Source organism: Anomalospiza imberbis, chromosome 2 (genome assembly GCF_031753505.1).
Source record: "Anomalospiza imberbis isolate Cuckoo-Finch-1a 21T00152 chromosome 2, ASM3175350v1, whole genome shotgun sequence".
Classification (NCBI taxonomy): domain Eukaryota; kingdom Metazoa; phylum Chordata; class Aves; order Passeriformes; family Viduidae; genus Anomalospiza; species Anomalospiza imberbis.
This window is the reverse complement of record NC_089682.1, coordinates 78,425,656-78,451,879: the sequence shown is the minus strand read 5'-3', so window position 1 is coordinate 78,451,879 and position 26,224 is coordinate 78,425,656. Positions and strand designations below refer to the sequence as shown.

Genomic DNA, 26,224 nt, shown 5'->3' with positions numbered 1-26,224 from the left:
ATTCCTCTAACACCTGCTTTTTTTAATCAAGCCTTTCTCCAGAAGGTTTATATTGCACTGGGCATCAGGTCTCAGCATCCTGAACTCCTGTGGAGGCAACAATAAGCTCAAATGCCATGATAAATATCCCAAAAAGGCACACACACTAGATTTACGGTTCTTGGTGTTTCTAAGAGAAAAATGAAACAGAGCATATTAATTTAAACAAACCTTATTCCAGACTATATCATTCATACAAAGACAGACACAAGGGCACAAGACCCAGAAATCAAGGTAAAAAAAGAAACCCCTTTTCAGATCTTCCTTTACAATGGCTAGCTTGTATTTCCCTTCAGCTCTGACCTGAGTCTCACCTACAATGATGCACCTGAAGAACACAAAATGCAAAGACACCTCCACAGACATCACCTTTGGACTCCATTTTCTTGTTCAGATGCTACAAAAAAACCCCACCAAAACCCAAAAGTTTGCTGTGCACCCCCCCATTGCAAAGTCCTTGTTTTGCCTAGAAGCAGCACAGCCCAGGTGAGTGAGTGGCAGCCTGCAACCGCTTCTGGTGTCCATCTCCCATCCCCATCTGGGGGTGATGCCAGTGGGATGCTCTGCTTGGGCAGCCTCGGGGGAAGGAGTCCTCTGCGGTCCATACGGAGAGGTGTGCAAGAAGCAATGGTTGCTCCTGAGGCAGGATGCTGCTCCCTGCCAGTGTGAATCGAGCAGGTCTCACAGGGGAAGCTCTCTGAGGAGATGAAGTTTGGGCTCTCACAGAGCCCCAGCCCCGGTTTCTCCACTGCTGGCACCAGGATGGACAGAACTGGCAGCTGCCCAGAGTAGCCAGGACAAGGCCACCGCCACCTCCCTGAGTGCTGCCAACCCCCTGTCAGCCAAACTCGGGCTGCAGTCACGGCTGACCAGCCTGGGGCTGACACTGCAAATCAGAACGGGGCAAATTCCCCCATTCCAGAACAAGGCACATTCCCCAGAGGGATGTGTGGCTTTAGCATTGCAGAAAACATGCTGTGTTTTGGGGGTGGGAGAGCACTTGCCTTTGGGGCAGGGGCGCTCCCAGTCACACGAAAGTGGGTTTCAGATCGTCTTTGAAATTCACCACAGGCTGGGCCCCGCCGTGGTGCTCCGTCTGGTGATCCTCACAGTCACTGGGCTCCGTGTCCGTGTCCGTGCTGCTGCTGTCCAGGGAGCCTCGTGGGCTCTGGAAGCAAACCTCGCAGCAGGGTCGGTGGCAGCCATGAAACATTTCCTCGGAGCTGCTGCTGCTGGAGTCAGAGTCTGGGTAATAGTACAGCGAGCGCAGGGAGGGCTCAGCGGGGCCCCTCGGGGCGCCCTGCCACCGCCGCTGCTCCTGCGGGATGCACGAGGAAGCACCCTGGCACTCGGGCCATCCCAGCCACCCCTCGGGCTGGACGCCGGCCTCCCTTGGGATGGCTGCAGGGGATGGTGCCGGGCGGTGAAGGAGCCCTCTGCCAGCCATGTCCCCTCCCTTTCCCAGGGAGTTATGTGCCGACTCCCCACGGCCCCAGCTGCCCACCTCCTTCACCCTGCAGCTGGCATGGGGGGAGACGTGTCCAGGGAAGCGTGCGGAGGCAGGGGGCAATGGGATCCTCCGTTGATGCCTTGCCAGGTAGGGGCCGAGGGGTGTGTGGATGCCTGGGTAGCCCTCCCGGCCCACCCATGTTTCTCCCTGCTCGCCTGAGGTGCCCCGGTTACCAAGTAGGGGTCCTGCAGATAAGGTCGGGCTGTAGTTTTTGCCATCCAAGCTTAACTCTTGCAAGATTTCCCACAGCTTCTCACTGTTTACATAGCTGACTTTGGGGGATTCCCAGGCTACACCAGCTGAGTCGTCTTGGCCTGGCAGCTGCTCTGGAGGCTGCCCCTGCACTGCAGGTGTCCCACACTCCTGGACATCCTTCAGGCCACGTTCAGTGCTGTCCCCTGCATTAAAAAGCAGCATCTGAGTGCAAACAGGCTCCTGATTTGCATTTTTCTGGAGGGCCTGAGCATTGTTGCCAAGAGGTGATGTACCCAGCAAACAGGGGGGCTGCCACTCATCCCTCTCTGGATCCGGGGGGCAGCAGTCCCCTGGTGCATCCCCAGGCTGCCCTGAGCTCCAGGTGCAGGGAGCTGCTGGCAGCACACGGGGGTCACAGCCGCTCTCCGCAGACATCAGCCTCATCAGCTTCTCCTTGGCGCTGCTCACTTGCTCCTGCAGGCTTTCGATCACGGCGTTTTTCTGTGTCAAACAAATAAGCCTGTCAAGTGTGGGGCAGGCAGAGAGGAGGAAAACGCTGCCAATTTGGAAGCAGGCACTGCCAGAAAAAAAAAAATCACCCCTCTCTGCATGACAAGAGCCACACCAGCAGCATGTGTGACCTCAGCCTCCCCTGCAGCCCCCCAGACGCGTGTGTGGGAAGGGGCTCACTGGGCAGGCAGCTCTTCAGGCTGGAGTGTTCCTGCCCATGCAGTGCAGGTGACAGAGCAGGAGGCTGGGGGCTTTTCTGAGACAGAGCATCTCCCCTCCAATTAACCATGTTTGACAAGGCTGTGGGAACCAGGCTTTCTTGTGCTCCTCCCTACAGAATTTTTTAAGCCCTCCAAATTATGCCTAAATTGTGGTGCTTTGGAGTGTGACAAAACAAAGGAGCTCTTCCCTTCAGAAAGGAAGAGGCTGGTGAGGGATCACCAGTGTGGACAGGAGTGTAAAGAAGGGCTTCCCACCCTGCGAAGCCTTCAGCCCACAAAAAGGAAGGGGAGAAGCTGGAGGAGGGGGTGCGGCAGAGCCCCATACCTCGGTGAGCAGCTGCTTCATAGAGTTTTTCTCCCCTATGAGCTGGTAAAGCTGCTCCTCGCTGTACACTGAGCGGCAGCTCCTGCTCGGGCTGGTGAAATATTTTGCCATGTGGCTCATGGTTTGGCTTTCTTCTTCAAAGGCTTTCCATTGCTTGAGCTGGGGAGTAGAAGAGGGTGTTATCCACAGAGCTCCAGCCGACACAGCGGGAGGCAGGCACAGCTCAAGCTCGAAGGAGACAAAGGGACGGAGAGGGGGAGACAAAGGCAGGGTGTGACGGGGGAGCAGAGACAGCCAGCCAGAGATGGCTGGGCGAGGGGCTGCAGTGTCACTTGGAGCCTCCCACCCATCTGAGCCTGCTCCTGGCTCCAGCTTTTAATGCAGGAAAGGGTCAGTGCCTGGCTGCACTGAGACTGCTGAGCACACTGTAAAAGCCCCCTTACTCTTCTCCCCCACTCCCTGACAGACAAAGACAGTGTCATGCATGCCCCCTTATCCCTGAATCACTGGTGACAAGCTGAAAACCAGCAATGGTTAGTATCTGTTTTCTCATCTAGTGTCCGCCTGGAAGCCTTGTGCAGTCCAGCTCCAGCTGTTTATCGATCTCAGATGAGCTACAGAAAAGCAAGCCCATTAGGAAAAACAAGGTAATAAATTAAAAGATCCAAGTTAAATAAAATGTTCAAGGGCCCCAGGCTCCCACAGAAAAATGGTACAGGCAGAATGCAAGTACAGCTCATCAGCTTCTCCACCCTCAGTCCAAGAGACCTGGTGCTTGGCAGAGCATGGGCAGCAGGCCTGGAGCTCACCAGGGGAGGTTTGGATCTTTGCTCCCAAAGGCTGCTCATCTAAGGGCTTGGGGGCTCTGCAGTTACATTGCCTCAACTGAGGCAGGAGGGGACCTCTGAAAATCATCCCAAGTGCCCTGCTCAAGCAATGTCAGAGGGAGCAGCCTGCTCATGAGTGTGTCCAACTGGGCCTTGAGTATCTCCAAGGATGGAGACTCCACAACCTCTCTGGGCATCCTGCTCCAGTGCTTTACAACTTTTACAGAAAAAACTCCAGCCTTTTCCTCATGTTTAAATAGAATTTCCTGTGTTTCAGTTTGTGCCCATTGTCCCCTGTCCTGTCAGTGGATACCACTGAGAAGAGCCTCGCTCCCCATTCCCTATTCCACCCCCATCGATATTTATATACATTGCTGAGATCCCTTGAGCCCTCCCTTGCACAGATGTGCTTTCCTCAGCTTCACCTCTTCCTCCCTTTCTCACCTCATGTCCTTGAGCCCAAACATCCCTCCAAACATTCAACTGAGTAAATAACTGTTTCCTTTCCCTCTAACAATGGGAGCATTATTCCCACTAATGTGGTGGCCAGGCACACCAGGCTGCTCCTGGAGGACACAGGAAGCAGAAGTGCCTCACCTCACCACAAAAGGCTTCCTTTAAACATCTCCACCTCCTCCTCCTCCTTGCTTGTGGCAAAGCCCAGCTTCTTTCTCCAAAAGTGCAGAGGAGGACAGCCTCCCCTGGGTTCCACCAGCAGCAAAGAAGTCTCAGAGTGGCTGGGCCATCTGGATGGTCTGCGCCCGGCTCCATCGATGCCAGCAGCAGAAGCTCCTGGTGCGAGTGGGCATGTGAGGTATGAGGAAAGGACAACGGCACAAAGGACAGATCCCACTCCCAACATGGAGCAGAAGGCCAGGGGCTGCCTTGCCTCGTGTGCTGTCTGCATGGCTGTCACCTGTGGCACGTTCCTGCAGGAGGGTTTCTGAGCAGCACTGCTGCACTCCTTGGAGACTTGCCAGGACATAAAGGGGACAAGTAACAAGAAAGCTGGAGATGAACATTTTACAAGGACACAGTGACAGGACAAAGGAGAATGCTTTTAAACTGAAAAGAGGGTAGGTTTATATTAGATATAAGGAAGAAATTCTTCACTATGATAGTGGTGAGACCCTGGATCAGGCTTGCCCAGGGAAGTTGTGGATAGCCCAATCCCTGGAAATGTTTAAGGTCAGGCTGAAAGGCACTTTGAGCAGCCTGGTCTGGTGGAAGCTTCCCTGCCCACAGCAGGGGTGTTGGAACTAGATGATCTTTAGGTCCCTTCCTATACAAACAATTCTATGATTCTTTGAGACTCAGGGAACTTGCTTGGGGAAGCAGAACCACCAGGGTGGCATGGGGTGGAGCTCGAAGAACTAGCTGTGCATGTGAGTCCAAACATTTGGGGAAAAAGCAGGAAAGTGAGTGCGTTGATGCCCATGGCTGCTGTTGTTAAACTCCGAAAATGTGCCCATTTCCAGCCAAGTGACAGGACAGAGGTGGCAGCATACCTGTGGGACAAAGATGAAGCAGTTGATCGTGGTTGTACAAACAAAGATGCCTCCAGAGGTAAAACCAAACAGCAAATTGTGCCAAGTACGGAAGAAACGGTGAACTAAGCAGATGGTACCAGCAGCCAGGAAAACGAGGTTGACCCCGACGATGAGTGTCAAGGACTGGTTCACTGGTGAGGAGCTGACGTTGTCGGTCAGACCGGCCAAGTAGGTCCCGTATAGCAGGAGGATACTCTGGAAACAGAAAAAAGAGGTTTCCAGAGTGTGGAAAATTACAGCCTGATGGTGTCAACCCCCATGTTGCACCAAGCCCGGTGAGCTCAGATACACTCAGCGCAATCCTAATTAATGCTCTTTGATCTATAATGCAGACCTGGAGCGTGCGGTGGTGACGCCGCAGCAAACGCCTGGCATGCTGCTGCAGGCCAGGAGTGGGGCTGGGGACACAGGGCAGGAGTGAGGGCGCTGGTGGGCATGGGGGGTCCCAGCCAAAGGGCGTGAAGGGCCAAGAGTCAGAGGTCAACAGGTGCTGCCACAGAGCAGGGGATGGCTGGGAGAAATTATATAAGCCACCCGTTGGGCAACCTGGAGCAGGAGAAGCAAAGGCAGACAGGAGGCAGGGGTCCCTGCAGGGATGAAGCAGTGCGTGCCATCAAGGAGCAACAGCATACCTCTGAAGCAGTAGGAAAGATATCCAGAAGGAATTCAAAGAAGAAGGCAAGGAGAAATGGAGGTTTTGACTGGAGGGAAGAGGATGTACTTGGTGCCTCTTTAAATAGCAATAATCCAGGAAACTACCAGGTGCAATTCTTTTCCTTTCCCTTAGCTGTTTCCTGACTAAAGCAGCAGGGAAGGGCACTACAGAAGTGCCCTGTACACAGAGGCTCTCCCTCCCCCCGAGTAGAGCCGTTATTTCAGAGCAGGCTGTCTCACCACCCTCCTCCTCAAGGGTCTCATGCATGCATTTTGCCAGTGTGCTCAGGATAAAACTACCCAGCAGGATAAGCCTCTCCTTCCCTAGATGACATTAGCAGGAAACACCAAATATTTTTTGCCTGCCTCCATAGGCCTGAGCATGGTCTGCCTTCAGGTTTATTTGGAAACACCATCTAACAAAGTCCCAGCTCCTGCAAGGACCTGGAATACGGGGAATGTGACCTACATTATTCCTGTGCTACCCAGTAAATGTTAGCCTTTTACTAAGAGTCATTGTTCTTTGGGCACCAAGAAGTGCTTTGTGACACGAGATGCAGATGATTTTTAGACCCTTCTGAACCCTCGGTGCTGTGGCTGGTTGATGACTGTGATGGCCACTGCCAGGATTAAGGCCTGGCGGGACACAAGCAAGGGAGGTTCACGTCCAGATCTCTGGTGAGACTCCCAACTTCAAAGCAGCACCAAGTCTCAGGGTGGAGTTGTAAGAGTGAAACCTGCCTTGCTGGGAACTGAGCTGATGCCTGACCCTGCTTTGTAGAATCTGCACTGGATCATAACTGTGTCCACCATGGGGCACCTCCAAACAGCCCAAAGGCAAGGCAACCCCTAATCCCTGAGCAGGAAAAAACCAGCACCGAAGTCCCATTTAAATTCATACAGTCTATCTGGGACACAGACAACAACGTTGCCATCTCCTAAACTAGGACTCTCAGTGGCTTGTTTGTTTGTTTGTTTTAAACTTGAGCAGAGGACTTTGCTCCTAATTCCAGGCATGTCCTTGGCAAGTCATTTCTCTTCATTGCTCTGTGCCAGTAAAACCAGGATAATACACTGAGTGTCTTCCCAAAGGGCTGAGCACATTATTGCTGTGGATGCTAAGAAGTGCTATGTACACAGAGATAAAGCCTACACTCACGTTTGTGTAAATCCAGACTAACTCCAGAGAAATCACCAAGGAAGTACTCCATGACCCCCAGTAAGTAGGAAGGAACAGGGCCAGATTCAATGCAACATTAAAAAGATTACCTGGAATTGATAATGGGGATGTTTTATTTCCAGAAGAATTTTTAAGGGCTGTAGGCAGAGACATTACCTCTCTAAACCCTAACACAAAAAGCAGACAAAATCAGAGGTCTGCAGAGATCTCTGATCAGAGGTCTCTGATCAGACACAGCAGAGACAGCCCAGGTAATACCTACGTTCCCTAACACCAGAGGACTTTTAAGGACTTTGAAATTAAGTGTAGAAGGACTTGGCTGGGTTGTGAGGTCCCTTTCTGCTCTTTTTCCTATGATTCTGGGTAGATGGTCAGTGAGTATTACATTACAGTGAATCACAAAGAAGTGCCCATGCTGCACGCAGAGATTAAGCCATTCCCAAAAAAAGGCTATGATCTCACAAGCTTCACCAACATCAACTTTCTGAAATGTGTCCAGCCTCTGCCATACCACAGACACATGAGACCACAGATAATTACAGTGACAATTATACTGACATAGTTACATCAGTATAACTAACACTGCTGGAAAAAGACTGGCCATGTGCAGAGATTCACCAGTGAAAGTGCACCTCAGAGGTATAATTAACCTGATAAGCATCCTGTAAAGGTGGGGACCAAGCACTTGTCATCAGCACCTCCTTGGTTTGAAGTCACAGGACACAGGGATTGAGCCACGTTGGCAGTGGCCATTCACTGGAGTCTTTAGGGAAGGAGTGTGACATAAAGACCGGCAAGACATGAGTTTCAAGAAGTGAGATGAAGCTCAGGGGGTTGCTGGGAGAGATCTAGAGAGACTTTATGTGCACAATGTACATAAAGGGGATGGTGAAGCAAGGAGAAAGCAGCTAGCAGGGTTTTCACCCTTCCCAAGATAGGAAGGGCTGGAAATAGGAGGGCTTACGAGGTGAACGAGAGTAGCAGGGATCTGCAATGGGCATGTAGCTTGGGAGGGCAGCGAAATCACAAATGCTGTGAAACAGTTTAGGCTGAAAGACAGGGAGGATATGAGATTCAATGCAAGAAGCAGTCAAAGAGGTTACATACCTTAAACCCTAAAATGAGAATGAGCCAAAGATCGGAATAGAGCGATGCGCAGGACTGCACTCGGCTCACGGAGCACGTCATGCCTTTCTCTGTCGCCTACAAGGCAAGGCAAAGGCAGAAGTGAAGGCAGCAGCCTGGCACAGACCAATGGGAAGGTGCATCTAAGCTGGTCTCCTCTGTAAATTTCTGCAAGCAGAGGTCACAGCTGGTGCTACCAGGGGCAGAGTCTTAAAGTGAGATAATTTTGGCCTTCTGCTGCCAACAGGGCTGCTTAAACATTTCTCTAAAGCAGATGCCTTGGAGCCCTCCTGTGTCATGCAGGTGATCTGCACAGACCTGGAAATTTTGCAGTGGACTCTCACCTCTGTAAGAGACCAGACATAAACCAATTTTAGAGTGCACAGAAGATTTTCTGCCTTGTTTTTCTTTCTGTTGTTTCTCAAAGACTACCTCCAAATGCCTGGCCACCCACTAACTCTGTCCACAGAGTTCAGACAGGACACAGCAAAACCCCACACCGCCACTCCTCATCCTTTTACCCGCAGTGAGACGCTGAGGCTTCGGAAGCACTGGACTGGGTCAGAGAACACCCAGGTCAAGAGCAAGACAGTGTCTGCCAGCACCAATGCTGCTACCATTCCCAGCAACTGCAGGTCTTTGATAATCTGCAAACATGCAAGAAGTAAAAGTTACCGTGGGGAAGGAATGGACACCAATGACCTCCATCCCCCTTGGATCCCTTTCTGTTGTTTCTTTCAAGTGACACATCTCTCCTACTACTTTGCCCAGACAGGTGTCCAGCACCTACATTTGAGCTGGCCACAAGATCTCAGTCTTCAACTCCCAAATTCTTGGGGACCTAATCAGGCTTGAGACCAGGTATAAACCCTGCCTGATGGTGTGGATAGCAGGTAATTGCTATGACAGAAAACAGTTCTTCCAAAACAAGACTATCATCCCTTACGACCATATCATCAGCAGAGACAAAAAAGGCAGAGAAAAACACCTAGCAGGATCATAATTTTGCAAGTTTAACACAGATCCCAGTGTGAAACAGGAGTCCTTGTTGATACCCAGTTCCCCGGCAAAGCCTCTTGTCCCATCTTTCATCTGAGACCTACTTTTTTCACTGCTGGAAAGTGACCACTGAAAGTTGTAAGTGCACTTTTTTGTGCACGAATTTTCTATTTCCCTCCCAGTTTCTGAATCCTCATTCTTAAGTGCTGCAGAGGAGAGCCCAGCACTCCCTTCCTGCCTTCAAGAGCAGATCGGCTCCATCTGGGGATGGCCCTAGATCAGATGCTTTTGAGGACACCTGGTTTATTTTAATCGCAGAAGAACAATCAGCCCAGACCTGAACACAAACATTGGCATGTAGTGTAACAAAGGCATGTGGCCAATGTAAAATGAGAACATTGTTTGGTGATGGGGCTGGGATTCCACTGGGAAAGAGGCAGCCTGGCAGGGCACCCACTTGCCTGTAGAGTGGAAAAGCTCCTGCCTCATTGTGCAGGAATAAATGAAGGGCCCATGCCCAGCCAGGTGTGAAAGCAGACCTGTGATTGTGGCATCCATCCCTGTCATGTGCCAGTTTCATCTGGCTTGGAACTTGCTGGTGTTTGCTCTCCATGGAAAGTCTGTCCTCCCCCCTTCCCGCCTCAGATGCTGGGTACTCACCACCCGCTTGTCGGGCACCCGCTGGGTGAACACCTTGTAGAGCCGCCAGCTCTTCCCCAGGACAGGACCGAACACCAGGGAGGTCCCCACGCACAGCAGGCACAGCCTCACCTGCCAGGGGTCAGAGCGAGGGGGCTGAAAGGGGCTCACAGGGACACCACACACCCTCCCAGCCTGGGGTGCAGTAAGGATGGCTGGGGACATGTCTACACTCTTCTGATTTCTGGAGGGTGATATCAGATACTAGAAAGCTGACCACAGGGTGAAATAAATTGAAAGGCAAGTACTCCTCTGTAGGCATGCCTGCTGCCTACCTTTCTCTACCTACCTAGAGACTCTCATTGGAAAGCAGGCAGGGAGAGACAGGCAGCTTGTGAGCAGCAGGGGCACTGAATGTCCCAGCACCCATAAATCACTTGCTGGAACCTCCGTTAATTATCCTCAGCCCAGTGGCTGAGCAGGATGCAGGGTCTGCACCGTCCCACTCTCCCACATGGGTGCATGCCCAGTCCTCAGTCTGGCAGGGTGGCTGCCTCAGGCCAGGACATGGGGGTTCATCACACAGGTGAGCGTTTTGATGAAGATCTGCAGCCAAAAAACTCACCCACAGCCTCACAGCACCTGTGCTGTGTCAGGCAGTGGTGGCTGTGTGGAAGATCCTATCTCCCTTTGTGCTCCCCTCTGCCTGCTGCACCTCTACAAGCCCAGCAGCCTGCCTGCCTGCAGGACCTGTCCCCAGGGACCTGCCTCAAGTCCCTTCCTCGGTGCAGATGTGGTTTGCGAAACAGCGAAGGCCGTTCAGACAGAAAGTGTCTGGCTGCCTTTTGCATATGTGAAAGCCACAGCCCAGCTGAGCAACGTGGTGGTGACAGGCTGTGGCTCGGACAGAACATGTACAGGTGACAGCTGGCTGGGAGAGAGCACGTACAAGCAGGCTAGTACATGCCTCAAGGTGCCCATCCCAGCAAAACCCCTGCTCACCTGAATAAGCTTTTCCATTGAGTCTCCAGATGGCAGGCTCGGCTCCTGAATCCCAAAGAGGTAAGCACTTGTGTAAGTCAAGCCACTTCCCAGCAGGGTCACAATGTTGAGATTGGGGCTGGACATCTTCACAATCCTCCAGGAAACAAAGCAGGGAATTTGATGACAGTTACTGAGCATCATGACCTGGCAGCACAGGGGTGAGGTCCCCTTACAGGGATGATGACGGTCACAAGGAATGCTGACACACTGTCCACCCCCAGCCTGTGCTGTTCACCACTGCTCCAAAAGCTCAGCCATTATTTCATGGTCCCATCCTCTCCCCTTTCTTGCTGGAGCACTTCACAATCCTTCAAGTATTCATTTAGCCCTATGCCAACACTTCTGCTGCAGAGGGGCAGAGGTGGAAAACCTCACCAACACAGCCCAGGGTGACTGTCCCCAGCAGTAAGCTTTAGGTGCAAGAGCTACGTGTGCCTCCAGGAACAGGCCCTTCCCACTGCTCCTTCCTCTGAGGAGATATCTCCACACTCAGCACAGGAAGCCGCCAGCAACGTTCAGGTTACAGTCTCCCCTCTGTAATTTCACCTCATCACTCATAATCCTGTAACTGTATTCAGGGAGGGAAGAATCAACCCACTGATCTCTTATGACCTGTCACCCTTCCCCAGCAAACCTATTGAGTGAAAGCTGGACCTCCTGCCATCCCCTCCAATAGCTCTGCCCCTTTGACCTGATGCCAAGTCATTACTTTTCTCTCCCTGACTTGCTGTCTTGCAGTCACAAAGCCTGGGGTTCAACTTGTCTCTCTCCCTCCCTGCCTTCCTCACCATGTCTCAGCCCTTGGAGAAAGATATTCACCAGCTCATGCTCTCAGCTGCAGCTGAGAATGATCTCCTCTGTCCTTCCAGGTTCAGGAGGCAGACCAGTATTTATTTACCGCAGGGCAAATAAATAACGCACATTCATTACAGCACGTTCTGAGAACATAAATTCAAGTAGCCACTGAACTCAACACCACTCAGTAAATGAAGTGCTTCTGACTGGGATGCAGTTGGGATGCAGTTGATGCAGCTGCTGCAGCACAGCAGGCACAGGGCTCTCAACACAAACCCTTACAGGCAGGACCCTCCTGACTGCACCATGGTTGTCAGGAGCATTACATTCCTTAAAGCCACCAGCGACGTCAAACAACATCAGTCCAGGCGGCACTCAGATGTACACCTCTGTGCGAAACAATGGCACATGGAGAGCAAACGCTTTGCCAGGTGAAGCCTGGGAGAGGGATGTATCCCTGGAGGAGGAAGCAGTTGAAATTCCAAGGGACCAATGAGGCTGAGGAGAAGGTGGCAAAGAGGCAGCAGAGACATCCAGAATTTCTGAGGAAGGCTCAGCACTGGCTGAGAAAGGTTGAGCTATGAAGAACTGCCGAGCCTTCTGCTGGATTTATGCTGCCTTCAGAGGAGCAGGACTTTTTATCTCCTCTGTGCAGACTGAACAGCACCAAAAAAAGTCTACACTTCACCACCAGCTTCTCTCAGTAATGGAGATCATGTTCTCCACCAGTACAAGCAACCACCAGGAACAAAAAGGGTTATCAATATCTTTAAAGTATGAGTGGCCCAACAGCAAGAAGGACATGGCGCATTGTGGGGAGTATGATGGCCTTGCTATGGAGCTGTGCTGCTCAGAGCAATGCTCTCAAGCACGTGGAGCAGAATTGAGCTCTCCTTTTACCCACTCCTGTTGATGTTTTATTGAGTAGCACCTGGATGAGACCATGCAGCACTGTCTTTGCCAGAGGGCACCCACATAGTCATAGAATCATTAAGGTTGGAAAAGACCTCTAAGACCATCAAGTACAACCTTTGACCAAACACCACCATAAGAACTAAACCACAGCACTAAGTGCCACATCCAGTTTTCAACACGTCCAGAGATGGTTATTCCACCACTTCCCTGGGCAGCCTGTTCCAATGCTTGACAACGTTTTTGGTGAAAAAATTATTGCTGGTTCCCAACCTGAACCTCCCCTGATGCATTTCCTGAGGCATTTCCTTTCATCCTGTCTACAGCACCCTGCCTTGGGGAGGAAAGGAGCAGTCCAAACAGAACTGTCTCCACCAGTGATCAAAACTCTGTGTGATAGAAGAAACTGCAACATCCCTGGCATTACCCTTGCTTGCCCTATGCTGCTCACACCCTCCTGAACCTTATCTGGTCATCAGCTTAGAGCTTGGTCCTGAAGGAGCCTGACTCCACTTCTCCAGCTCAGGGGAAACCTCCCAGGAGAAGAGGGATGCCCTTACCTGTTTTTCCTGAAGCGAATAGTGAAAATGAAAAAAAAGAGTGCTAGTAGGACTCCTCCAGTCAGGAATGTCCACACAACTCCCAGAAGACCAGCAGAGAAGGATGGGGAGCTTTTCATACTGTGGTCAAACGATGTCTGCAGGAAGCAAAAGGGATAAGGAAGAAGAGGACATTGCTGTGGCTCTCAGCAAAGAAGCTCCCTACTCCAGCATGATCCCTCCCACAGTTATCCTGCTCAGCCAGAAACCACAGCTCCCAGTAAGAAGACACTCCAGCACCAGACTAAGTCCTGCAGGTAGGGCCACTGAGATGTACGTGGACAGGACGTGTGCTCTGTCACTTGCTGAGTGTTCAGGAGGACACAGCAGTCCAAGAGCCCTCTTCTTATGGCCAACTAGCCAAATCCATAATGAAGCTGCACAAGTCATTCATAAATCTCAGGCAGCCCGGCCTCTGAGACACAGGAACATGGACACTGGTTCCTCACTGTCCTCTGGAAAGAAATCTTTGGAGAAAGGCCCCGTGATGCCCCAGTTGGTATCATGCTTCTTTAGATGCTTCTTGGTTCCCACCCTTACCCCTCCCTGCAGCAGACAACTGATCAGATGGGGGACGTGACTGGGAGCCAGCAGCAGAGCTGCCAGTCGGTGCAGGAGCTCAGCAAAGGGAGTGTGACAGCAATTTTCAAAGGCAGTGACACACTGAGCTGGAATCCACCCGTCTCCCAGCTGGACGGAAACTAACTTGGTCCCAGGCAGGCATCAGCTGAGAACTGGCTTTTGAGGGACACTCCCAAAGTGGGTATGATGGAAGCACCTCTCTCCTTACACACAAACCACCTTATGGGTTTGAATCTCCATTTAAAATATTCTCTGCTATCTCCTTATTAACATAAAATGGATAAAATGATCCCATGTGAAACAAGAAACCTACTTCTGCTGCTGATCTAAAATGCTCCTGCATTTTTAACAGGATCTGCATGTGTGAGTTACCAACTTTTTTTTTTCCTTAAAAAAAGCATCACTTTAATAAAAGTGCTGGCACATCCCCTTTAAGGGGGGAGAGAGGAGAATGGGGTTTGAGCTGGGATCGCACACCTCCTCACTAACTTCTCTGGTGCTGAGTTCTTTCTCAGGTATTCCTGCATCCAATTTCTACTGCAGAAGACTACTTTTCCTGACAGTTGACACCGCCCCAAACTCCCAATTTTTACTTCAAGGTCTGAGCTGTTTCTGCTTCCAACCTAGCTAGAAATAAATCTTCAGGCAGAAGGAAGGCATTTGTTTAGAGCCAATGCCTCGTGTCCCTCTTCCCCAGCCAGGCTTCATCTCCTCTGGGCGAGCAAGAACAACGCACAGCTTGCAGAATTAAAGCCACCACATAATTCTTGACATAAAAATGTGTCACTGCCACACGAGCACAGCTGATCTGCAGGCTCCTGGCAGCCCACATGCTGGTGCCACGCTGGTCACAGGGCAACTGGGAAAGGCAAACCCCTGCCTGGGAGAGACATCCAGCTGAGAGCTTGCTGCTGCTGCTGCTGCTGGGATACAGCTGCATGCACATCTCAGCATCACTTTGCAGCAGCGTGGAGGAATCCCTGGGGGGATACTCATCTCCCTCCTGAGAACTGCTTCCTACCTCCTCTTCCCTCTTGCTACTCCCTGGGGAGCCTTTGCCTCTCTGGGAAATGAAGAGCACACCAGATGGTGGAGGTGGTCCAGTGCCAGGTCAGTGCCCTGCTTACACCAGGATTCTCTGTGTAAAACCCCCATCATTCTGCACAGATCAGGCCCATCCTCCCCCTGCCTGGAGCTGACAGGGCTGGTACATAGCTGTAATGCCATGCTATTTCTGTGTCCTACCTGCTCGAGCCCAAAGGTAACACCTGGCTTTTGCCACTGAGGTGAGCAGGGCAAACTCAGCATTCTGGGGCTTCTGCACTTCACTTCCAGATGCACCCACCAACAAAATCTTTTCACCTCTGTCTGCTTTCAAAAGTATTACTGCACCTTATTCCCAGCAACCACCCAGGGATCAGAAACACCCCTATGATCTCCACTTTTTCTCTCCCACACACCCTCCCACCTGACTGCTGTTTCCCTGGATGTTGATGCTACTTGAAGTTGACGGAGCGCTTTGCTGGCTGCTGAGCGGAGTAAATCCTGGTCCTGGCAGGGGGAATATTAATTGTAAGCTGGCTGCCAGAGCCAGAGGAGCCAAGCAGCTTACAGTCTTTTAATTAAAGGCCCATGGTCGTGCAGGACGTGATGGAGAGCCGAGTGGGCCAAGCCTCTCTGCTCCATCCAGCAGCCCCACGTGGTGCAGCTGCAATTGAGAGCATCCCAGTGTCATTTATACCGCCTTACTGGTGGAGGGGGGAAGGTACCATTTATTACAGATGATGACTTTTAATTAAATCCTACTCTACTCATATTTGAAAAGCACTTTGAAGTTATAGGGGACAGGAAAGGTCAGGGGGAGATGGGGCCATCACAGGCCAATCCTGAGCAGCTGGCTGACACATGGGAGGGCTGCTTGACATGACTTGGCTGTCGTGGATGCTTTCCCCCCTTCTGGATAATTGCTGGGTGTCACCTAGACTGGGCATGTCTTGTCTATCAACCAGGTGACAGTGTGCTGCTTTCAGCTGGACTGGGATTGCTTGGCAGCTGCAGCCCCCTCTTTACCCCTCCCCCAAATCTACTTCTGCAGAGCAAACCTCATGTCCCACAGCACTCCCCTGCACCCATACATACCACTGTCACAGTGCAGAGCTCCTGCAGGGCCCGCTGCTGCTGCTCCTGGCTGCCAAAACTGGAGCTGCCATCACAGAGCTCAGAGCAGTTGAATCCCGGCTCCATAGCACATCCTCAGTCGTCATCCAGCCGTAACTTTGCCCTGCTGGAAGGATGAGTGTTGGTTTTCTCCAGCAAGAAGAAACCTTTGGCACACACCACATCCCTCCCTGTCAGCAGGGAAGGGTCTGTGGACAGCCTGGGGCTGAGCTTACCCAAACTGATGTGATGCACATCCAGAGCCAGGACAGGAAGGGTCCCCTGACAGTGTCCCTTGGGTGTCCTCTGCAGCAAGGAGAGTCAGCTCAGGACCCGGGCTCCCACAGAGCACGGTGGCATCCCCAGCACTGCTACACCAGCCTGCAAAACAACACCTGTGGAGGGTCACAGTGGCCCCCAGACCCTATATCCCAGCTGGGAGCTGAAATTAGGTGCTGTACTGGTCCAAGAAGGAACATGGCACCCTGGCACCCTAAACCCACTGCATCTTTCCTTTGCCAATGTATTTTCCTGCACTGGAGCAATTTCAGGGTCATTTTGCAAGAACCCTCCTTGTGCTGGCAGTGACTGCTGGTTTCATGGAACATCCCTTTCTTCCAGCAGAGAACCAGCCAGTGAAGACAACAACAAACAGTAACCAGTGTTGCCATCCCTTACCAGGACCTACATCCAGGCCTGGGTGAGCAGAGGGGAAGGTGCTTGAACGCAGCGTTTTGGCTGACTCGGCCCAAGATGCAGCCTGGCTACCTGAAGAGCTGACTGTTTATTAAGGAGATTTAGAAGCCTGACACCTCCATGCTCCCCCTCCCTCCCTCCCGGTGCTCTGGCTGGCAGGTATTGTCCCTGCCTGCTCCTGCTCCCTTTGCACCACCTTTGCCTCTGTTCCCCCTTTCATTTCTCTTTTTGGTGTGGATTTTAATAGGCCTCATTACCATTTTAGACATGAGGTCATACTTATCCTCAAGCATCCTTACTCAATTACCATTGTCACCAGGTTTAATTAGCTTCCAGTGCACGACCATAAGCAAGTCTCCCTCATTTAGCAGCAGGGGAGGAGGCGCAATAGCTCACTCCCTATTTGCTCCTAACAACAGGTGGGAGGAAAAAATTATCCCTATCATGCTCCTCGGTGCTGCTCCCTGGCTGAGCATCCCCTGTACTGGCCAGTGCTCTAACCTTCCCTGTTGCTGCTCCTGACCTGTGATGCCCTCTCCTTCAAAGTCCTTTCTTTGGAAAAACTCTTGTCATTATGTGAGCAAAGAAAGAGTAAATTAAAAAGAAGCATGGTTACCAGGACCTGGTCTGAAACCTGATGTTCGTCATGGGGCATAATTGAGATTCAAATGACAGAAAAGCTACAGGTGTTGTTCTCAGCTCGAGTGTAGGCTGATTTTTCAGCTTTAGAGTAGTTGCTTACAAGTCCCAACCCAAGCACATCAAGCTAAGTGGGCTATTTGTCCAAAATTAGCAGACCCACCTCTGAAGCAATAACCCCAGCTCTCTGGTTGGCAGAAGCCTTCGTGTACTGCAGGTCCAGGCACTGTCCTTGCTCCTGCCAGAACTCCCCCCAGCGTGAGATCAGCTCGCTGTGTCCTACAAACACAGTATCACACATCAGCCAGACAAGTTTTACACACATGGTGCGTAAAGATGTGTTTTTCAAGAGTGCTGAAGCCACCCAGCTCTATCAAGCCTTCTTCTCTCTAGATTGTAGCAAACTGTGGTGTTTCCCCTTTGCAGTAGGATCATCCTCTGGGAGTTTTCATGCCCTCCATAGCTCAGGCTGAGTGACTGGACAAAAGCCATGGCTGCAGGAGATATCCAGCTGCTGCAGTGAATGCCAGGATTGCTAAAATGCTGGAAGTGCAGTGGAGAGGAGGAGACAGGCTCCAGCTGAACAATTCAGAGACCAAAGGACAGTGTGGAGTGGTTGGGGATGGGGGTAGGAGAGGGACACTGAATCTTTGATGCTGAGAAGACCTGAAGGTGAGCACTGCCCAGCCTCCAAGGGGCTCAGCTCCTCCCCATGCCCCTGGTGGGTTTAAAGACAAAAACCCCTATTACTCCTTGTAACCTTCTGCCAAGTCAGAGGGGGAACACACCTGGCAGGTGGATCACTACCAAGGCTGGCATGAGGCCAGCAGGCACAGCCTTCGTGTGGCTCACAAATGGAGGTGTTACCACAAGGAGCACCAGCTGAGCCCTCATCCACCCAGGAGGCCACCCCTTGGAGGGCAGAAGCCCCTTGGGGTCTCCCCAGCCCCCACCCCTGCATTCTGAAAACGGCTCCCACACAAAGTTGATAACAAGCTGAGGTAATTAGTGGTCATTAGTATGCAACAAAGCAAGCATCAGTGCAGTTGTTGCTGAAAGGCAACAGGCATTTCCAGCCCAGCTCCTGCCTCTTGTGAGAGCTGGCAGGAATGCTTCTCTGTAGCCTGGAGAGCATCCAAGGGGGACCAGCACTCTGGGGGGGTCACTGACCTTCAGGCTGAGGCTGGCCAATAGTTGTCAGGACAGACCAAAACACAGGTAAAACCCCACACAGGTAAAATCCTTAAAATTAAAGGGACTGTTGAGAACAGAGACTTGTGGGGTTTGTTTTTTTGTGAGTGTTTTTAAGACTTAAAATGCCAACCAGTTCTGATAGATCACTTCCAGAGCAGAATCACAGAATGGCTTGTGTTGGAAGGGACCCGAGAGCTCTGCCTGCCTTGCTCTGCCCTTGCTGCTCTCGGTCTCTGTGGCCTTGCACCTGCCAGCTGTCTGGGACGTGGAAAGTATTTGGCCACAGAGGAGCATTGGCTTGCACGCAGACATGATCCAAAAGCCAAAACTCGATAGGAAACAAGTGACGGGACCACATGAAAAATATTAGCACCACCATTTTCTCAGATAAAAGTGAAGCACTGACTGCTAGAAACAGTATTTGGATAAAAGCAATTTGTGGTCACCTCAATGGTTGATCTCCAGGCCTGGAAAACCTGTTTCCTTAGATCTGTCGAGACCCAGGAATACTTAGCATAAAAGCATTTAGGTTGGAAAAGAGCTCTTAGATCATCAAGTCCAACAATTAACCCAGCACTGCCAACCCCTCCACTAAACCATGTCCTTAAGCACGACATCTACATGTTTGTTGAACACTTCAAGGGACATATACAGAATCACTAAGGTTGGAAAAAACCTCAAAAATCACCAAGTCCATTATCTAACAGTGCTGAGTAACTGTAGACTAACACATAAAGAGCCCTCAAAATAGATGCAATTGATGTAATCTAAATGCACATCTTGACTCTCTCAAATTTTCTTCTTCCCTCTCAAAACATTTCTTTTGGGAAAAAAACAGAGGAAAAAAGCCTTTAAAGAAGCTGAAAAATTGGTGCAGCATGTATAGACCCAGAGCAGGGAGAAGGAACTTTTCACCCCAACAGGTTCATTTTGATGCAGTGTTGAAGGAGAGTCTTCTTCCCAAGGGTGACATAGTTGCCTGGCAAATCAAAAGGTGCAAAACCAAAGATGTCAAATCACAGACAACAGAACATTCGCATTCAGAAATGTGCCAGTCTTCATGAGCTCTGCAATCCTGGTCACACCAACCCCAACAGAGAAATGATACATGCACACCTCTGCAAGGAGCACATCTGGAGAAACATCTGCTGAGAAGAACTTTTGGGAAGGTGGCTGTGTGGCCAGAGGCAGAGAAGAACAACTGGGGAGAAGGAGTAATGTGCAAAGGGCAGAGCCACTCCTGCTGCCTCAAGAGGGGAGCAGGAGACCTCGGCTCACCCATGAGGGGTCTGTGCTGCTACTGCCAGTCCTGGTGGGAGATGGAGCTCTGCTGGTGCAGAGCAGCCGCGGCTTTCAGGACACCGGGCTGCACGCTGACAGTGGGAAATCAGCCGGATAACTGTTCCGGCAACACAAACACTGCAGGATGGGGTTTTGCAATTCAAAATCCGGTGCTTCTGAGACAGGCTCCTGCTTTTTCCTTCTGCTCTTCTTGTCCAACAAGATCCCTTCTAGTTTGGCCTGAGAAACCTGCAATATGCCACCCCCAGGTGATCAAAAAAAGTCACAAGCCAGACTTGCTGCAACACCCCCCGCCATGAAGCTACTTAAAAACTGTGAGTTAAACACACAGCATATCTGAAGATTATTTTTAATTTATATTTAAAACTTTGGCACCTACATTTTCATGCTTTTCCCTGCAAACACAAAAGGAAAAAGAAAGAAAACCAAGAAACCCATCACATCATCCTAAAAGCTGGGTTACAAAGGCTGAATTCCCAGGAACACTGGGGAGCTACAAAGTTGTCACCCTTCTTCTCAGGGTCTGTCCTGTGCTCGTGCTTCATTCTGCTCCTGTCCCTGGGGTTTTCAGGGCCACTTCCAGGCCCCTCAGATACCTTCATACCTCACAGACACACAGCAAGCTCAGTGAGGATAACCACCAGGAGCTGCAGGACCCACTGCACACGAAAGACAGAGATGCAAGACAAGGTGCTTCTCACTGCATGCATGGGGAACTCAGTGTGTGATTGAAACCTGAAATTTTGTGTTGACTGAAGCTAGGTGAGATTTTCAAGCTTCCTATAATTTTGGGAAGCATGTCCCAATATCATGAAGGCAGTAACTTCTGAATGTTGATCTTACTGTTTGTCTGTCCACTGTAGCTCCCTCATCTTGTGAGGACTGCACAAGGTTGGCACATTTAGCTCTACCTCTAGACTTTTTAACTTTGTAAGTGCACGTTGAATACCCACTTGGCTTTTTTCAGTTCTGTGGTTTACATTTTGAATTAAAGGAACCTCTATGCACAAAAAAATCCCAAAAATCCCACATTACTTTTTTTGTAATGTCAGTCCTGCAAGGAGCTGACTCGCACTTCTCCCACTAAGGAGCTGATAAGGCTTTTAACTCTCTAACCATAATTGCTATACAATGACAGGCGTGTGAGAAACAGAGACAGAATAGATTGGAGATGCTCAAAGGAAGGAAAATTAGGAGGGAATACCAAGAGGCATAGGGAGCATGCCACAAATGAGACCAGTATGACCAGAGCCGATGGGGAGGTAAATCAAATCCTTGGAGCTACCAGGGAGTGACTTTGTGCCATTCGAAGATCTGAGCCCTCCCTCGTGTCCAGCTGCAGCAGTTGCAGAGCAGCACGTGGATGAAATGAGCAGAAACTTCCAGGTTTCTGCCTCCCCAAGGGGGCTGGGAGTCCAGAGGTTGGGACCCCACTGCCCCTCGAGCTGAGCTCATCCCTGCTTGGCCAGGTGGCCTGGCAGCCTCCTCACACAGAGCCACGCGACAGCAGGAAACAGCCAGAAAAGTCCTTGCAGCCGAATTTTAGTGACACCATGGTACCCCCAGGTGGAAGCTCACCTTCCTGCAGCCAGTGAGAGAGGCAGTGGGATCTCTGCTGCGAGACAGCAGCCTCATCACTCGGGGCCAAGGAGGACACGGCTGCCTCCCCCAGAAATGGTCAGGGGACATACCCCAAGCACCACTCCGAGAAGGAGCAGTGCTGCTCCCATGCCCAAGCCTCTGCCCACAGCCGGGGCAGCAGCAGCTGTGCTGCATGGATAGGAAGGACACACAGAGGCTTTTCACCACTTGGGGAAAAATCCTGGGTTTTCTTCACTCCGTAACAACTTCATCAATCATTTCATTTATTAGTGCGAGACCACACCTGTAGGTGTTGTTCTGCCTCCATGGGACAGCCTCCCTGCTCATTCCCAAGCCCTGAGTCAGGAAGGTCTCCATCCCAAGTGCTGGGCATGTGGCAGATGACCTGAAAGTGGGATGGCAGGGGTTACCTATCCAGAAACACACTGCACCTTCACCATGAAGAGGCAGAAGTGGCCAGGGCTGGCAACAGGGCCAAAATGCATGGCCACCATGCCTGATGCCCACAGAAACACACCTCCTGCCGCCACACTGCCAGGCACAGCCAAAGAGAAGCAATGTTGGAGGTGTGTAAATATCCCCAAGCATTTGCTTCACAATTTGCCCTGGTAGTTGCTGCAGGCAAACCATGAGCCCCCCCATCTGCCAGGCTGGTCAATCCTGGATCCCTGCCACGGATCACACCCACATCCCTGTCCCAGAGAGGCTGGCACCTTGTCACAGGATAAAGAGGCTGCAGGACTCCACCGTGGCTGTGTGACACTCACACTTTTCCACCAGGACGCTGATTCAAGGCGCTGTGACTGGTGCAGGATCACCAGGTCTCAGGGCTGTGCCCATTCCTGGTGCCTCTGTTGCCTTTATACCTGCTCCCATCCATCCACATGCATGACCTGCCTCAGAAACCTTTTTGTGGGTTTTCCCAGGCCATTCCCATCAACTGCTGCTGCCTTCTCCTTTGGGCATGTGCCCCAATATGCTGCTCTGAGGCACAGCTCAGCCCCAAGCACTACTGCTGGAGGCTCCAACATCCTTTCCTCACATCAGCTCCCTCTGCCTTTGGGGTGTTAGCACCAGCCCAACAAACGGGAATATGCTAAACAGCCGTAAAGGAAGGTGAAGCCTGCAATTTTTTTCTGTCTTAACTGTACCACCTTTAGAGAGCCACCATGAATAAGAGGCAAAAAAAGCCTGATGATTTAGAAGTTTGATTTACAAGGGAGATCTACCTTGTGGTTGAGCTGTGTATGACTTAATTAAAAGCAGAAGCTCACCCCCAGTGAAGCTGTTTACTGCCGAGCTATCAAATGCAGAGGAGGAAAAGACCTCAGAAGTAGTATCTCCATAAAGATATACTTCACATTAAGCATATGCCTTCAAGAGCTCTCCCTTTCCAAAGCTGGCAGAAAGCTGCAGCTGCTCCTCATGCAATCAGACACCATTCCCTTGCAGCACCAGCACACCTGTGTTTTCACAAACAGGGCTAGGATGGCCAGGCTGCAAAGCCACACAGCCCCAAGCATAGGGACAGCTTCTAGCCCTAACAAGGTCAGCACGTTTTTTCTCTATTTTACTTTTTTTTTTTGAAATCTGGCAGGATTTTGGAAATCAAGTGACACATTTAGTCCTTAAAGAGGCAGGAAAACAGAGCACTACAGCTCTTTCACCTTACCCCTGATGACCAAGCAGCAGGGCATATTTTCCCCTAGGAGACAGATTTGACTTAAGGCTCTGAAAGCCAGAGATATCCACAGCTCCTCTGGCTCCGCTCCCGGGTACCACAGGCTGCCAAACTGCACCCAGTGCTGCCCTGCTCAGGCTTCTAGTCTCCTTGCTGGGCAAAACAAGCCCCCCACCAAGGGGCAGGGCCACATCAAGGTTTCCACGAGGTCTGCCAGCCTGGCTCCCTGCAGACAGCAGTGAGGCTTGCTCAGGGGTGGAGAGGGGCAGCTCCGAAACTGGAAGCACAACCAAACCCGTGTGAAAAGTGCTACTTGTAAACTGTGGCAGGACAGAGCTGACAGCACCGTAAGAGCAGAGCATGCAGTGCCCCGGCAGCAGGTGGGTGAGGGGATGTGGCAGCTGCGCCAAGGCTGCATTAGAAATGCCAGCTGCAACTCAACACTGGCAGCTCCCGGTTACCCGGGATCTGGTTCCCTTGGCCTCCTCCCTGCCCCTCTGAGGATGCAGAGCACCTGCGGGGGAGCGGAAAATCCAGCTCTGGGTCCATGAGCCACGCTTCCCTGAGAGGTGACCAAGTCCCTGGGAGTTGTGTCATGCTCTGGCAGCCAAGGAGAAGCAAACAAGCTGGGTCCTGGAGTGTTTCCTGGCGGGGGTCTCACCCCTTAGCAGCACGGTGAATCCAGGGCACACGGGTCCCTCTCTCTCCCTCTCCACCCAGCAGGTTGCTGCATTGTGGAGTTGGTTGTAACTTTTCTTCCCCCTGTTTTGAACTCCGAAAGGCACACGGCTCGCCCAGGCAATAGCAGTTTGGTTAGCACAAATTGACCTAGCGCTGCAGCTTCACATCTTTGCATCCTGCAAGGCAGCCCTTTCCCATCGCCAGGTGCTAGCAGGCTCCCGCTCCTACAGGCGCCTCCCGGGGGCTGCTTGGAACCTTTGGGACACTATTTTCTGGAGAGCTACAAAACACCGGCCCAAGCCCGCCCCGTTCCGAGCTCAGGGGTGCACTCCGGGCACAGCCAAGCCAGCGAAGGGCGAACGAGGAGCTCTGCATCCCCCAAAATCGCGCCCAGAGCACGGCTCCGTGCCGCAGGACGGGAGCGCTCGGGGGCTGCCAGCCCATCCCGCGGCCTCGCCGCGCTGGGGTCCGGCCGGCTGCACCCGCGGCGCCCCGCGGGCTGTGGGCAAAGGGGCACGCACGGGCAGCAAAACCACCAAAGCGAACAGCGCCAGGGCAGGAAGGCAACTCGGGAGGTAACCTGGGCGCCCTCGTCTCATCCATCCCGCTCGCAGCCCCAACCACGGCTGCCAGCCCCTCTCTCCCCACACCGCGCCCGGCGGAGCCCCGACCCACCTGCGGGGACGGCACTCGTACCCAGGGTGCCAACCTGCGGATACCTGTGGGAGCCTGGCAGGAGCGGCGCGCCCGGGCCGGGAGCAGCCCCGCAGCCGCCGCGGGACGCGGAGCTCGGCGCCGGCGGCCGCCGCTCAGCGCCCCGGCTCCGCCCGGCCCGGCCCGGGGGAGGCGGGCGGCGGGAGGGGCCCGGGCGGCCGCGCTCCTCCCGCCGGGGCGGCGGCGCCGGCCCCGCTCCCGTCTGACCCGGGACAAAACTTTTCGGCAGCGGGGAAAAAGCCCGGAGGCCGGGGCTGTCCCGGCAGGGCTGGATCCCATTTCACGCCGGCGGCTCCTCCAGAGGAGAGCAGCATCGAGCCCTCCCCAGAACACCCCGGAGCAGGGAGAGCGGGACCCCCCGGCACAGCCCCCGGCTGACCTGGCCGCGCCGCCGCAGCCCTTTAGCCCCGCGCTCCCGCGGCCGAGCTCCTCTCCGGCCCGTCCCGCTGCTGCCGGCGGGATGCGCCCGGCTGGGAACGGGCCGCCTCGCTCGGGTGCTCCTGGCAGCTGAGGCAGCACAAAGCCCCACGTCTGTGGCAAAACCGGCCCGAGAAGGTGAGTAAACGCGAGGGCGGCCAACCTCGTGCTCCGTAGCTGCTTGTGCCGCCCCTTGGCTAGTGGTAGCCAGCGTGACTACTGCAATAGGTATGTTTGTGTGAGCAGCGCTCGGTGTCTTGCGGACAGACCCACCGTCACTGACAGCATCCCCGTGCTGGCCGTTTCCCGGTCTTGCCTTCCCACGGTCGTGCAGCTCGCTTGCATCAACTTTGTGCTTTCTCCCCTCAAGACACCCACTCCATTTTACTGGAACTTTTCCACAACTCTGAAAGCCAAAAGCTCTGCTCCAGCACCGTAGTTTCCCTCCCAGCCTGCAGCCAAGTGCCAGGTGCTGCTGGAAAGGGCTGTTTGCAGACAGGTGTAGGCCATGCAGGTTTTCTCTCTTTACACTGTTCTGTTTACCTCATTTACCCAACTCTGCTAGGCTCTGCCGTGAACTGTGCTAATTTTCCACTCCTGCCCATTCCCAGACCTGCAGAGCCATGGACCAGGGGCAGTTGTGGTCTGAATAGGAACAGAGAGGTTTGCACAGCACTGTTGGTCACGCTGTGCCCCACAGCACCATCAGAAACAAACAATGACCTCTCACTTCCCAAGCCTGGTAAAAGCATCCAGTTTGCAGCCTCTGGTTCTGGCAGCAGCTCCCACTGCCCTTTCCTAGATTTGACTGATGTCCCAGAGGAGAAGCTGCTATAGGACCTCTCCACTCCCTTTTCCCATCCCCCTCTGAGGTGAAGCAGAGGCATGAACCTTGCCCAGGGAGTCTAACACCATGCTCCAGAAAGTATTTTCCAGCCTGGGCAGTGATGGGCGATGAAGGCTCAGTGGGGCCAAGGGCCACATCTAGAGCAGGTGAAGGAGGCAGGAGCCTTGTTACTGCCACGTAATGAAAAAGCCTCTTGGAAAGCCTTGGGAGACGAAGATCCAGCAATTTAAAATAAGGAGACCCATGGATTAATTCTGAATTTTGGCACTGAAAGCAGCCCTCCTATTTAGAGAGGTGCAGATTATCTGCAGCTCACAGTGGCTATAACGAAGGTCCCCATGTTTCAGTATCTCTGGAAATCTGATCTCTTTTAAAACACGCAGGCTCTTAGACTGAACTTAACAATCTGGTCTCTGCCTCCATGAAACCAGGACCATAAGTATAAACATCTCTCAGCAGGAAGTGAGGAGAGAGGAGTGAGACCCTGACTGTTCACACAGGAGCAGGAGTGACTTATTTCTGGTTCCTCCCAAAGCTAGCAGAGAGCACTCCTGTTGCCCCACTGACTCATGCTTTTTACTAAGCACT

The 26,224-nt window shown here is 52.4% G+C and overlaps 1 protein-coding gene across 5 annotated transcripts; it reads right to left on the bottom strand.

Annotated features, from left to right (window-relative positions):
• Window positions 1-148: 148 nt before the first annotated feature.
• Window positions 149-24,348, bottom strand: GPR156 (G protein-coupled receptor 156). Of its 5 annotated transcripts, XM_068181947.1 has the most exons (11): window positions 24,334-24,348; window positions 16,100-16,244; window positions 15,846-15,990; window positions 13,086-13,222; window positions 10,777-10,912; window positions 9,796-9,906; window positions 8,658-8,783; window positions 8,119-8,214; window positions 5,136-5,372; window positions 2,801-2,959; window positions 149-2,245 (listed from the first exon to the last, which is right to left on the bottom strand). In XM_068181947.1, the coding sequence occupies exons 3-11, from the start codon at window positions 15,948-15,950 to the stop codon at window positions 1,067-1,069; spliced, it is 2,286 nt and encodes a 761-aa protein (XP_068038048.1). In that variant the 5' UTR covers window positions 15,951-15,990; window positions 16,100-16,244; window positions 24,334-24,348; the 3' UTR covers window positions 149-1,066. The 5 variants fall into 5 exon arrangements, with proteins under 5 accessions (XP_068038048.1, XP_068038050.1, XP_068038049.1 ...); XM_068181949.1 differs by lacking the exon at window positions 8,119-8,214; XM_068181948.1 differs by lacking the exon at window positions 24,334-24,348 and having other exon boundaries at window positions 15,846-15,987.
• Window positions 24,349-26,224: the final 1,876 nt, after the last annotated feature.